Source organism: Hippocampus comes, unplaced genomic scaffold, assembly GCF_001891065.2.
Source record: "Hippocampus comes isolate QL1 unplaced genomic scaffold, H_comes_QL1_v1.1 scaffold309, whole genome shotgun sequence".
Classification (NCBI taxonomy): Eukaryota; Metazoa; Chordata; class Actinopteri; order Syngnathiformes; family Syngnathidae; genus Hippocampus; species Hippocampus comes.
In genome coordinates, this window is record NW_017805838.1 from 101,832 (window position 1) to 116,604 (window position 14,773).

General features: G+C 44.2%; 1 protein-coding gene and 1 long non-coding RNA gene across 2 annotated transcripts in view; one reads left to right on the top strand and one right to left on the bottom strand.

The window, feature by feature from the left end:
- LOC109526561 (UV-stimulated scaffold protein A-like) overlaps window positions 1-14,773 on the top strand; it is a 67,430-nt gene that overhangs the window by 26,787 nt on the left and 25,870 nt on the right. Inside the window, exon 3 of the mRNA XM_019887904.1 lies at window positions 12,854-13,058. Within this exon, the coding sequence (XP_019743463.1) occupies window positions 12,964-13,058 (95 nt within the window). The 5' untranslated portion in view covers window positions 12,854-12,963. The remainder of the gene's footprint in view (window positions 1-12,853; window positions 13,059-14,773) is intronic.
- On the bottom strand, window positions 14,370-14,758 carry LOC109526562 (uncharacterized). The gene is made up of 2 exons (XR_002170368.1): window positions 14,610-14,758; window positions 14,370-14,541 (listed from the first exon to the last, which is right to left on the bottom strand). It is a non-coding gene; the product is annotated as an uncharacterized LOC109526562 (long non-coding RNA).

The window sequence follows — 14,773 nt, forward strand, 5'->3', positions numbered from 1 at the left end:
TTATCATATGCAATTGAATAAGTAGACCATTTCGGAATTCGAAATTTGGGACTCTCTCAATGCATAATGGGACTCATACTTTTCTGATCAGTGAGTCCCTGGGACTCGCTGCAGGTAAACTGTAAAATGATCACTGAGAGATTACTGCTTTTTCTAGTCAGTGATTGACTTCTATGCAAAGTCATTTCTCAACTTGTGTTCCGTGCCATGTCATGCCTGTTGAGTGTTGATTTACTTCATATTAAGAAACTACTGCACTAAAACATTAATTCATAAATGTATATCATATGATTTTATTTCTTTTTCTCAGTATAAATAACACATACCCTGACTGTTCTACTCTTTGAATAAAATCACTTCATTCAAGCGTTAGGGAGTGCTAAGGGTTATGATGGAGGGGTGTTGATAATCATGAGGACCTGCCAAGTGGTATGATAGCATTGTTTTATACATGTCCTTGGCTAGGCCTCAGTTTGAAAATCAGTCCTTGGTCCTTGGCCTTGGCCTCGGAAGCAAGGGCTTGGTCCTTGGCCTTGGCCTTGGAAGTCAATTCCTTGGCCTTGGCCTCGGCCTTGGGAGTCAAGTCCTTGGCCTTGGCCTTGGCCTCGGGTTGCCGGTCCTTGGACACATCCCTGACTAGAGGAGACCAGCTTCAGGAGACATGAAAAGTGGAGGTGACTTGGAAGGAGGCTGAGAGCTTCAGACGATGGCGGAAGGGTAAATGACCCTTTCAAGTTCAAAAGGCCCAATGAACCTGGGGGCTACAGGAATCAGTCTGGCCTAACCATTTGCCCCAGGTGATCCGTCCGGGAAAGAGACCAAGACCAATGTCTATCTGCCAGTTGACGTTTATGCTGGGCTGTGCGGGACACGTCAGCTCTGACATGTATCCAGACGGCACAACAATGACTGAGATGGGCACGGTCAAGGGAACTCCTGAGACAGTTCTACACAACAGTCATCGAATCAGTCCTGTCTTCCTCCATTGCAGTCTGGGTTGGGGCCGCCACAAATTAGAATAAAATCCGACTGCAGTGGACAGTTAGGACTGTGGAAAAAATCTGTTTCCCCCGTACCCACTCTCGAGGACTTGCACACCGCAAGAACTGAGACAAGGGCACGGAAAATCCTACTGGACCTCCCCCACACCCTAACCACCAGCTCTTCCAGCTACTCCCCTCAGGTAAGCGCTATTGAAACATGCGCACCAAAACCAGCAGACATTCAAACAGCTTCTTCCCTATCGTCATTTACTCCATAAACAGTGAGTCAAATCTATAGTGGATCTTTGAATTCTTGCACACCCTTGTGGGACAGTATTATTGCTCTGATCATTGTAGCTCCAGCTCTTTACATACTTGAACAATTGTCATTGATCAATATTCCAGAGCACCAGATACTTAAAAGCACTCAAGGACTTTCTGTATAATTGCAAACCTAAACCGGTACTACAGTTACTGCTAAAGGTCACTTAAAAATGGTGCTATGTTTATCTGCAGCAGCTGCACAACCATCATAGTCTTGTATTGCACCACTGATCACTTGATCTCTGCTCGATGACTCTGCAAATTGTCGCACAGCTGTGATTGGGTTCTGCTACTGCATATACTTATATGGCATGTCCTTGTTTATTGAAGTTACTTGTTATTACAATGCAGTCAAACCTCGGTTTTCGACCATTATCCGTTCCAGAAGACTGTTCGAAAACCGAATTGTTCTAAAACCGAAACCATGTTTCCCATTAGAATCAATGTAAAAAAATTTAATCTGTTCCAAGTCCAGAAAACAACTTTTTTTATAACATTATATCCACTATTTTACACCATAAACTGTATACACGTGGAATAAGAGAGCAGGTAACAACAAACTACAAACATTTTTTATGTTTTATTCTTACCAATTTTAACAAACATTGACATTGTAACATAAAAATTGAACATCTCTCTCTCTCTCTCTCTCTCTCTCTCTCTCTCTCTCTCTGTCTCTCTTTCTCTCTCATCATGACAATTGTAGATTGCATTCTTTTACACCTTGAATTTATAAACCCTAAAGTAATGGCTGTAACTATGGATGCTCTGTCTGAAATCCTACACTACGGTACGAGGTAACATCCCTCCATCCATTTTCTGAACCGCTTCATCCACACAAGTCCAGTCTCGTCCATATTAAAAGTTTGCTGTGGAAGACATTCCTCGGCCTTGATGAGATTTTCAAACTCAACTTTAAACTTTTCGTCAGCTTCCTGTCTGAACTGGCTGCCTCCACATGACGAATCACTTCTTTTCCTCAACTTTTCAAACCATCCTCTGCTTGCTTTAAAATCAAACTCTTCAGGAGCAATGCTAGGATCCTTTTTTAATCAAATCTCCATACAATTGTCTTGTTTTTCCACAAATCGTATCTTGGCTAAGACTGTCCCCTGCTTGCTGTTTCTCATTTATGAAAATAAGCAAACGTTTCTCCACTTCCTCTAATATTTGTGGCCTTTGTTCACTAAACACACAAGACCCTTTAGCCACATCACTGACTTTATGATGGTCTTTCTTTTTTAGGATGCTGCTGATTTCGGCATGCCGAACTCCTTAGCCAACACAGACACATGCACACCTGATTCATATTTCACTCTCAAATCTTTCTTAAATTCAATAGTTTTGCGCACTATTTTCCTCTATTTTCAGCAGCTTTACTACTTCCACTTGCTTTCTTTGGTCCATGCAGAAATAACAGTCCAATTTGCGTCGATCTCAACAAACACGTCTGCTTTTTTAAAAATCTTTATTGAACCCGTTTTCCCACAATGGACCCACAATGGACACTCTTTTTTTTTTTTTTTTTTTTAATCTTTGAACATGTCTGCTCACAATGGACGCTCTTTTTTAAAAATTCTTTAAAACACGTCTGTTCACAATGGATGCTCTTTCTTATTAAGAAAAAATCTTGATTGAACACGTCTGCTCACAACGGAGGCGTCACTTCTTCGTCAACCCAAGGAAGCGTCACTTCCTTGCGTAAGGAAGTCGAGAGAAGTCGAGTGGCGCATTCAAGTGCGCTCAGTTTGGTCGAGAACTGAATTTCGGTCATAATCTGAGGCATAAAAAACTCGAAATTTTTGGTCGAAAACCGATTTGGTCGAGAACAGAGACGTTCGAAAACTGAGGTTTGACTGTACTCGGACAGCCTATATTACTGGAGACAAATTCCTTGTGTTCCATACTTGGCAAATACATTGTAATGGCTCTGATCTCAAGCTGCTATTGCAGACCGCTGACAACTTCCGGCAATGCAGGTCATGCACCATCGTGGGTGACTTACTTTTTTGTTTTGATTTGTTAAATACTGTGATTGGCTGGCAAACGGTTCAGAGTGTACCCCACCTCCTGGCCGAAGACAGCTGGGATAGGCTCCAGCATGCCTCGCGACCCTTGTGAGGATAAGTGGATCAGAAAATTGATGGATGCATGAATGGATGGATGGATGCATGGATGGATGGATTCGTTGTATACTTTTTTGTGGAAGTGAAACGGATACGTGTGTATGGTGCAGTGTATCCTAACACAAAAATCATGTAACAAACACACAGACACATAATTCTTTTTTTTTTCTTCCCAACACCCATTGCGATCGACTTTGGATGGGTCCGCAGGCTCCCGGTCGATGGCGATCAACTGGTTCAGCACCCCTGATTTAGATGATTAATTTGTTCGATAATAATCCTCAAGGATTTAATATTTTATGCAGCCCGACTAACTTTATGTAGACTGACTCAAGATTTGTTAGTCACCCTGTTTCCATGTTCCAATTCGTTCATTGAAGAGCCTTTTTAGAATGGTATAACACATGCAGATCGATTTAAACATTACATGGTTGAGCAAGATGCAGTTCATTCATCTATTTATCACAGGAGTCGCAATTGTTTTAACACTAATTCAAGCAACGGCTTGATAAAAACAATGAAAAAGTTCTCCCTTTTCGGACAGCCTTTGGGAATGGACACCATTTTCAAGCGCTCACACATTATACACAAACGCACGCATGCACATATAGACGACTGCTAGGGAGGGAAGCCCCGGGATGGAGGTCGATAGTACAGTCATAAGGCCGGTGTGGATCGAGAGACTGAGCCCGGGTCTTACTGAAAACCTCCCCAAGGTCATGGTACTCTGGGGGAACAGACGAGAGATCGGGAGGAGGGGCACTGGGGATCTGGCAGACCGATGGACTATTAGCAGCCCGTAGGCAATGGGCGTGACAGGAGGGGCTGCATTCCAAAATAGTTCCGGAGGACCAAGCAATGTGTGGCTCATGTTGTATGAACCAGGGGCGGCCTAAAATTACAGGGACTCGTGGAGATTGGATTATGAAAAACTGATGTGTCTCCACGTGGTTACCTGCTGTGGTGAGGAAAACTGGGCAGGTGCGTTGAGTGATGCTGGCGAGACGATGCTCATCTCGCACGAACGCCTCCAGGGATTAGGGTTAGGGTTATGTCTCTACCGGAATGGAGGCCTGAGCAACAAATTCAGAGTCCAGAAAACATTCGTCAACACCTGAATCAAGGAGAGCCCTTACCGTGAGTCGCTGGTCAGCCCAGGCCAGAGTGACGCTGACCAGGGGATTCGGTGGGGCAGGACGACGGGAACAAGATAGACGGCGCAGCAGGATCTCCTGGGGCCCTAGTGAGCCTAATCTTTTGGCCAGTTGGGGCAGCCTGTGATAAATGTCCCTTCGGGCCGCAGTCGAGGCAGAGGCCGGTTTTGAACCGGACTTCTCATTCAGCTGGAGTGAGATGTGTGCATCCGAGCTGCATGGGTTCCTCCACTACTGTGGCCTGGGTTGTAATGGGCTCAGTCCAAGGGGTAGTGGAGAAGGGGGCAGTGGCTGTTATGTGGGTTCTTGGTGTCTGAGAAATGACCAGAGATCTACTCAATGCTCGCTCATGCTTTCTCTCTCAGAGCCGTCCATTGATACGGGTTGAGAGGTTTATCAGTTCGTCAATGGAGGAAGGCTCATCCCGGGTGGCCTGCTAGTCCTTGACGGCGTTGCTGAAGCCATTCCGGAAGGTAACACGTAGTGATTGGTCATTCCAGCCACTCTCCGCCGCAGCCAGCCTAAACTCCACTGAGTAGTCCGCGACACTGCCACTGCCCTGCTGGATACTACTCAGCTGAGTGCCACGATCCTGACCGTAGATGGGGTGGTAGAACACCTTCTGCAACTCTGTCACAAAGTCCATGTATGAGTGACAGAAGCTGGCACCCATGGACCAGGAAGCGGTGACCCACTGTGCTGCTTGACCCGTGAGCAGATTCACCATGTAAGCAATGTGGGCAGAGTCAGTTGCGAACATGCTGGGTTGGTGAACAAAAGCCAGCTCACACTGCAGGATGAACGTGACGCAGGTCTCAAAGTTGCCATTGAATGGTCGTGGGGCCGAGAGACAGGGTTCGGGAGGAACTGGGTTGGGTATTACATGGTTAACAAGGGCTTGTACCATTGGGGGTATTGCGGCTGAAACTTTGGGAGCTGGCGGGTTTTGCGGTTGGTTGGTGAGTGCTGATGTCAAGGCCTGTGACTGTGGCAAAACCTGTGCCTGTTGCTTCGCCAACGCTATCTGCTGGTTAGTCAAGGCCTCCACCATGGGCTGGATTTGAGCCTGAAGGGCCTGTAAGGCTACCGAAGTTTCCTGTAATTGCTGGGTGTGGGTAGTGGTCAGGTGATCTGCTTGACGAGAGCATCTTGGATCAAAACGAGTCCAGATCTGTCTGTGTCGGCTGGGGTCGTCATGGCGAGTTCATGCTGTTAGGGTTTGTATGCAACCCCAAACGCACGACGACAGACAAGATAAGATAAGATAAGAAAACCTTTATTAGTCTCGCAATGGAGAAATTCCCAATACACAGCAGCAAAGTTATGAAAGGAAGAAGTAGAACAACAAAATATAGGAGCTGCTGGAAAGGCAGCCACTCTCGCGGCGCCATTTTGAAGTCAAAATAACAAAAATAACACAACACAACACATAGGACACAAGACAGTCGTGCAATCTTCACCACTTTTCTGCATACACTTTGTTGTCCGAAGCAGTTATAGATGAAAGAGGAGAGGATCAAAGTGTCCTTTCACCAGTGGATCAGAGACGTCATGCTGAAAATGTGCACACATCTGCTACAAGCTAAGGTTTGAAAGCAAACACGAAGCTGGAGCGTCCATTGACGAAAAGAGGTTTATAGTTCACTTCTCCTGTCCCACGTAATCCGCTTCAAACTCCAAGCCGCGACTCCCAGTTCCAAATCCGCATCGGCGCTCCGCGCTAACGCTCCTTTCTTCTCATTGTCGGCTCCGCAAACCATGGATGGCATTAGCCGAAACTTAGCGTTGTTTATTGGTCTTGCAAAGTCAACTCAGGAGAATTCAAACTGAAAACTTACTAAGCATTCAAGCGAGAGCACAAGGAGTCCACGGGGAGAGGAAATGTCCACAGAGGAAGCGAGAACCGCACGAGGTTTCTACCAGATCTTGCTGCAGGGTGGGTACAACACGAACTCGCACTGAGGACTGGTTTGGGAGCCAACTTATATCAGCCCAAATGAGCTGATGAGCTACAGGTGGGTGATGAGCTGGCAAGCCTCAGGTGTGAGGTGCAGAGCACCCTATCTGAGGAGGCTGCCTGGCTGGCCCCTCCCTAACAGTACCTTCTACCCTACAGGAGCCACCTGGCGACCTGCCAGGTTTGTCAGGATGGGAGTGAAGAAACGTAGCAATCAGTTCAGGGTTCAACTCCGACCCTCCATGCCGTAGCCCTTCCAGTCAACCAGATGCTGGAACCCCCGTCCTCGGCGCCGGGCGTCCATCAGTTGACGGACCTTCCACTGATGGTGCCTGTCCACAATCTCAGGTGGAGGTGGGCCTGGGGTCGGAGGCATCAGGGGACTGTCGGAGATTGGTTTAACTCGGGACACATGAAAAACAGGGTAGATCTTTATAGAGGTAGGGAGCCACAGACTCACCTCTGCAGACTGAGCAAGGAAAATACTTGGAGCACAGCCACACCCTTTGCCCAGGTTGGTCATCCGGTGCCGGGCGATGACGATGATTGGCTCCTCGACTGGCACGTGACACGGTGGCAACGACCAGATGGTTCTGCACTGAGGGAACTGCCACTTCAGACTCCTGTGCAGAGAAGATGGGCAGCTGGTAACCCAGAGATCCCTCAAAGGGTGAGAGTCTGATGACAGAGCAGACCAGGGAGTTGATTGCTTATTCAACCCACGGGAGAAACCAGCTCCAGAAGGCAGGCTTCTTCAGGGCCACACAACGAATGGCGGACTCCACGTTCTGGTTCACTTTCTCAGTTTGCCCGTTAGTCTGGGGGTGATATCCTGAGGAGAGACTAACAGAAGCACCCAGTCCCCTGCAAAATGCCTGCCATACACGGGAGACGAACTGGGGTCCTCGATCGGAGACAAAGTCCATGGGAAGACCATGCAGGCGGAACACATGGGTCATGAGGAGGTCAGTAGCCTCAGAGGCCGATGGGAGTTTAGGCAGGGCCACTAGGTGGACCCCCTTGCTGAAACAGTCCACCACTGTTAGGATCACAGTGTGACCGTAAGAAGGGGGAAGTCCAGACACGGTCTTTCCTAATTCAGCATTTTATGTTAGCGAACAGCTCTCCATTTTCTAATGGTCTCTCATTGCTCGGTGTTTGCATTCTTCTCAACTCCTCACTCGCCTTTAGTGGTAGCCTTACTTGCGAGAAGTGTAGCTTATTTGCCATATTGGAGACATTGTGCAGAGCAAGCTAGCTTAGCTGTGTTCGCAAGGAGCTGGAAAAGCAGGAGGATGGTTCACTGTGTGACACGGAGAAAATCAGCTCGGCACTGATTTGTCAGGGTGCTGACTTGTCTAGAAGTAGCATGCTGCTTGATTGGTGAGCTTGGGTCATTAAGACAAGAGTGCTGTAAACACAGCTTTGATGATTTTGAAATTGTGTCTGAGATCACAATTATCACCCAAAAACAATAAATCGTTCAGCCCTACCTGACACAGAAAGAAATGTCTGGCAAAAATCTTCCCTATCTGGCATGTGATGAACATGATGTCATGGATGTTTTCCAATCAGATTTTTAGATGGTGCAGAGCACAGAGTCAGCCCTATTTTGAGTTTTTAATGACATCCTCCTGGCTAATGACGTTGCTGACCATCTGTGTCTTGTTTTGTTAGACCTGATTGCAGCCTTTGATAAGGTGGACCTCAGTATTCTGTTGGCTCGTTTGCCGTGCCAGGTGGGGATTTTTGGTAGCACTATAGAATGTTTTAGATCCTAGTTGAGGGGCAGGACTTTTTGTGTTAGCTTTGGTTTAGCTGAGTCCCACTCTGCCCACCACGCTGTCATGTGGTGTTCCACATGGTTCAATTTTGGTGCCCCAGATGTTTTCATTGTATTTGTTGCCCCTGGGTTCCATCGTAAGAAAGTATTTCCTTTCACTGCTCTGCTGATTACAGTCAAATCTATGTTTAAGTTAACAAAAGGGAGGCTTTCTCCTTTAATTTACCTGTCTTTGTCTTTAAATCTATGATTTTATTTCATGTGCAGCACTAATATGCAGCTGTGGTTGTTTTTATTGTGCTCTATAAATAAAGCTGAGCTGAGTCATCGATCGGTTCATTGAATCCTTAAGTTACTTATATTTTTATTCGCCGTCACATTTTTTGTAACGTAGTACGTATGTGACCGTCAATACATAGAGTGAGAGAGAGAATGAGAGCGAGACAGACAGACAAAGACACACACACACACACACACACACACACACGCGCACACACACACACACACACACACACACACACACACACACACACACACACACACACACACGCACACACATGCACAGACAGAAAGACAAACGCGCATCCAGACTATATTTGGAAAATAATACATTCTGACTGTTAACTAGTTAAGGATAAAGATGGATGCATTCTCTTGCTCTTATTGTCTATATGCCATCCCCACAGCCTTTCTTCCTTCTTATTCTGTTGGATTGATATTCAGTCCTTTTATCCCTGCTCGTCAGGACATACTCTCCTTCTTTTTCAAATTAACATGTTAATTACAGGCCCTGATTTACCCTAGAAAATCAATACCTCTTTCAGTGTTCTTCTGTTTTTTTTCTTGATTTTCGTTTCCTCACTTTGTTGTTCTGTGAACACGCATGCATGTGCACACACACACACACATTTTCTGCCATTGATTTAGATGTATCTTGACATCAGAAAAAAAAATTCTATTAACAGTAAATCGAGCCTTTTTTCACCATTAGGACTGAATGAGAGTGATATAAACAGTGGATTTAGGACAACAGGCAATCACATGCCCCTTAGCATGAATGGTTGCATTTTTATTCAGAAAAACAACAAACAGTATGACTGGTTGCATTTTTATTTAAAAAAAAAAAAGTTCAAAAACAATATTCTATAATTACTTTGTATTCAAAAACATCATTCCATTTGCGACCAATTCAATAACCTGAATGAATGAAAATATTTACAGACATTCAAGAGGCAAAAAAATTATATGTTGTATGTGTTACACGCATTGTAAATTTTTATTATTAGAAAGAGCAAGAAACTTGACACATTTTTTTCTAGTTGTCAGTATTGACAATCAGACGAGAGTTCCGGTTGACAGATGTGACATTAGTGCAGGTGGAACTGAGGTAAAATACCACTCAATGCCCCGTTCACAGTTACCCTGCGATTTACCTATGACCATCCCAGATCCAGTGAAAGTGTGTCCGCTTTTCATCCTGAGGCTGTTTATACACCTATCATTGCTTGCATGGTTTGCTTGAAACAAAGTGGTACAATATCTCTCTTTCTATTCGTGTATCATGTGTGTTGTCATTCGATCCTTAGTAGGGGTTGAACTCGTCACGTGACATTCACCACTCCGCAATGATGGACGGTTACAGCTTACTGTTAATTCTTTGTCAATCATTTGGTTTGTTAACAACACAGACGCCTTGCGGAAGCTCGAGCTGATTGACATATTTTACTTAAAATGAGGGCATTAACACAGTCATTTGCAAAATATTAAATTCCATACTTAAATACAGTGTGCCCTTGAGATATAATTATTTCTATGACCACACTCGTCACTGAAAACACTCATATTTCAAATCTTCCCATTGAATTGCCTACAAAGAAAAACAACAGAAAATGTTTTAATGTGTATTTGAATGAAGAAAAATAGAATTAAAAAAATATTTTATTTCATCAAAACATGTAGAATTGCCAAAAATAAAAACAGCCAGAGCTGCAAGCAGCTTTAAAGGGCCCTCGTAATCCTAGCCTTATGTGTGTGTGAAGTATCATGAGTATTCCCCCTGGTTCAGACCCTCAAAAACAGCACGATTTTTCTTTGCAAACAGAGCCTCGCTCTTTTGATTTCGAATGCTGGCAACAGCATTCGAAATATTGAAAAAGCTTTCAATAACTTTTCATCTTCAACACATTTAGGTGAAACACACTGAGCTTGAAGACAATTGTATGAATTCTCTAGGATTGGTTTGTTAACATCCATCCGAGATAAAAGGCCAAAAATGGCGCCAAATTACAAAATAGAGAAAAAATGGCAGACTTCGTGTTAGATTTAGCATTTGGCTCCCAAAGACTTATTTTTAGGTCTTGGCCTGTTACATACATAATGTATGCCTCTCCACTTTTGTAGATCTAGAGGTGATATGACCTTCTTAAGGGGTGTTCACACGGCACACATTTGATCCGGCGCTGCACCGATGTATTTTGTTGCAATATAGTTTACACCGGAGCAAATTTTGTGGAGCGTTCACACGTACAACGCCGCTGAGCGTGGCAGCACCGGCGCAGCGTCGGTGCAGCTCCACTTGCGTTCACACCGCAGTTTCTGCAGCGGAGCAAAACGACAGAAAACAAATGACTTGTCGTGTTGGTTCTTTTTTAAACGAATACACAACTCAAGCAACTACTGTACAGGCACGTCCTTCTCCTTCTCGGTTTCCGTGCCTTCCGCTTGAGAGTGACCGCCCCCCGATAACGTAAATCAACGATGACTTCAATGACACTCAGAAAAGCAAAAATATAATGCGCCAAACAGGAAAATCAAGAGAGGAAATCACGAAATACATTCTATGGGGTACGTGGGGGGGTTGTGAACACACAACAAAGGAACAAACTATACAAACAACTCAGGGACAGTCCAGTCTCCTACAAAAGGAAAGATGACGTTTGGAGACTATCCCCCCCCCGTTCTCGTTGAGATGGTATAACCCAAGAGGTGCTTTGCTACTGTTACCAGCCTTGTCTTGTGTCGTTATTAAACAAACACATGGCAGAAGTCTGACAGAGCACGAAAGCAACGCATTCTCGCCATACGTAATCAACTCTTCTCATGCGTAGCGAGGCTACTCCCCCCTTGCAAACGAGCATTTGCTCCGGAGCAAATTGTAGCGTTCACACGTGCAAGTTTACATCGGTGCTGCGCCACAAACGAGCATCTGCTCTGGAGCAAATTTTTAAACCCACCTCCGTTAGGTGGATCAAATTTGGTCCGGTGTAAGCTGTTTAGCGGCGCTACGCCAGAGCAAATTTGCTCGTGTGCTCGCTCAACTGGCGCAGCACCGGTGCTGTGTCGGACCAAATGTTGCCGTGTGAACACCACTATAGTCACACCTACTCTGCCTGAGAAAGACCACCACAAATGTAAACTGAAGTCAGGTGAAGCCTTGCTGAACAGTTCTGGTCAGCAAGGCTTGACCATGGCTTGACCATGTCGCTGGTCAACGTGACCCGTTGACCAGCGACATGGTCAAGCAGGAAATGCGAGTGTGACCGTTCACTTCAGTCAAGACTGGGAGCTGAAAAAGGCATGTCTCCAAATAAGTCATTTTCCCAAGGATCACATGGGTGACCATGTAGATCAGGGCTGAAGTCAGCACTACTTCTTATCAAAGTCAAAAAAGAGAGGGAAATGTTTGAGTTGATAATTTGCTTCTTGTACAACTGGTTGAGACTGTAATTTGATTTCAAAAACCCCTTTAGGTTCAAAGTAAAAAGATGCACTTTTCTCATCAATAGATCTCAGAAAAAGATAGGCCTATATTATCCGTCCATCCATCAATTTTCTACTGCTTATTTGGGGTTGGGTTGCGGAGGCAGCAGCTTCAGCAGAGAAGCCCAGACATTCCTCTTCCCAGCCTGGTCTTCCAACACAACAGTGTACACACAGTTGAATTGTTTTAGCATATTTTGTTCAAAAAGACATTGAATTCATCTTTATATCAACCGGTTTACTTTTTCATCGTTGCATTGACCTATTGTTAAAGAATTAGGATGATAGTATTATATGTTAAAAGACCTACATTCCTCCTTTTTTCTCCAGGTCCTTATTTTCAATAGTTGAAAAAAAAAATCCAAATAATATGAAATACCCATATTGTGAAATACATTTCAGCTGTTGAAGTATGTTATTTAATCATACTACTGAGTTCTTTAGGCTACGAGCTGAAGAAAATACCGATAAATTCCGATGTAAAACAGATATTCATTGAAACGTTACCATTTTTGCTGCCTGTTTTTGCTCCATAGCTGCCGCCACAGTCTGGAACTCATTTCCCCAAACATTCTTTGCCCTCGGCACCTTTGGAAAAAAACCTCAAGACCCATCCGTTCAAAACTGATTTCATGTTTTCTGATCATTTGCATTTTTTTTTTTAAATGTTCTTCTTATGAGTGTTCATTGTACCTCTGTAAAGTGACTTTGAGTATCTAGAAAAGCGCTATAATAAATAAAATGTATGATTGTTATTGTTATTTTAGGTTTGGGTTCCACTTCATCCACTCCAGCACCATCACAGCATGTCCCGAAAAGCATTGTTACTGGAACATCTTCCAGTCTACCACAAGCTCCCTCCGCCTACTCCAGGAGAATGAAAAGACTCAAAGAAGAAGAAAAGGACCCAACTTGTGCTGCTGCAACCTTCCACATCTTCCAAAACAGCCTTACCATGACTGCATCATCCAGGTGGAAAAAATAAATTAAAAAAAAAATATATATATATATATATATATATATATATTTCTTTTATCATTTGAGGGGTCAAAAGAATCTCTGCCCTTCTACTTGACCTGCTTCTTTTCACAAAAGCTCATTTTCTCCGCTTTTAGGTCAGAAAGTGGGGGACTTTGGCAAAACCCACCGATGTTTTACAGCGGATGACGAAAGAACAGAACAAGCAAGAGACAAACTTTTTTGTTCTCCTGTGGGAGAAGAGAGTCAACTCTTTCTTTTGGTAGGTTCGGTGCTTGTATTGCCACAGGACAGAAGATTCTGTAAATTGTGAAAGATCAGTCAAAATGCTCAATTGAGTCCATACAGTTGTGTTGTACTGTATTCAACGTTTCAATACATTTGCAGCCCTGCGATTGGCTGGCAACTGGTTCAGGGTGTCCCCCGCCTACTGCCCGAAAACAGCTGGGATAGGCTCCGGCCCCCCGCGACCCTTGTGAGGAGATTAAGCGGAACAGGAAATGGATGGATGGATACATTTGCATGTCATCTTTGACAACTTTGTTTACACAAGTTTGGAGTGTGCTTTTGTTTTTCTTGGACTAATCTAAATTCACTCTAAGATGACGACATTTGTGGTGCTGCCTTTGAAGGATTCTTATGTTTGCCGATTGTGTTCTTGTTTTGTTAAGAAGGTTGTAGGCCTAAGAAGCAGTGGCGTCACCCAATGCCTTTTATTTTTTTGGAGTTGTATTCCTGAAATGGCTGAATCACATCAAAGGAAAAAAAAGCTCCATCCATCGAAAGGTACTATCTTTCAACTTTTGTGAAATGCATCTTAACTGAATAATTGAAAGATACTTTTTAGGAATAAAACTTCGGTCTCACTTTGGATCAACTCATGGGTCTACTAATCGTGTATTTTAATGATGGCCAAAATGGCTGCACTCTGCTGGTTGCTCTCAACTCACTTATGCCAATGCCAACAATCCAACCTTGGAGGAAGTCTTTGCTCATTGAATTTGTATCAAACATTTGCACTTTAAAAGCAGGTCAACAATTTGCACGATCTGATCGTCATTTAAAAAATATATATACATATACATATATGTATAGTAATAACTAGACCTGTTTTGTAAACTTACCATTTTACAAGGCAAATCACGCAATTGCACAGACTCAAGACACTCCCACTGTCCACCCATTGACACGCGCGTGCACACGCACACACACATCTTCTGCAATAGCAAATCTCTGTGCTGGGATCTTATATAAGGCAGAGTGGGAGGCGGAGAGCTATTTCAGTCCCATAAAAGACCAAAGAGAGTGTATGTGTGTGTTATTTGTGTGTGTGTGCATGCATGTGTGTGTGAGCATGCAGGACAGGACCTTTGCAGGAACTGGAAATCATCTGAACCACTTTTTGGATTTCATAAGCAAAAGTGGTGTTTGGAGGACTGTTGGGGTGCGAAGCCCGGCCGTGATGCGTTCAGGCAGCCTTTGAAAATGGAAGGAGATGTCAGACAGATGCAACAAGAGCATCCCTAAAGAGCGTTGGAAGCGTACCAGGCGGTTCGTGCTTAAGCGCGTCTTAAAGGAGTCCTCAGAGACGAGCTCCCATGCCGCTGGAAAGGACTTTTAGTCAAGCGCGGCCTGTGTGTCAGACATTCAACTTTGGAGCAAAAGAGGTATTAGTCAGACATTTAAATACATTTAGAAATAATCTAAAT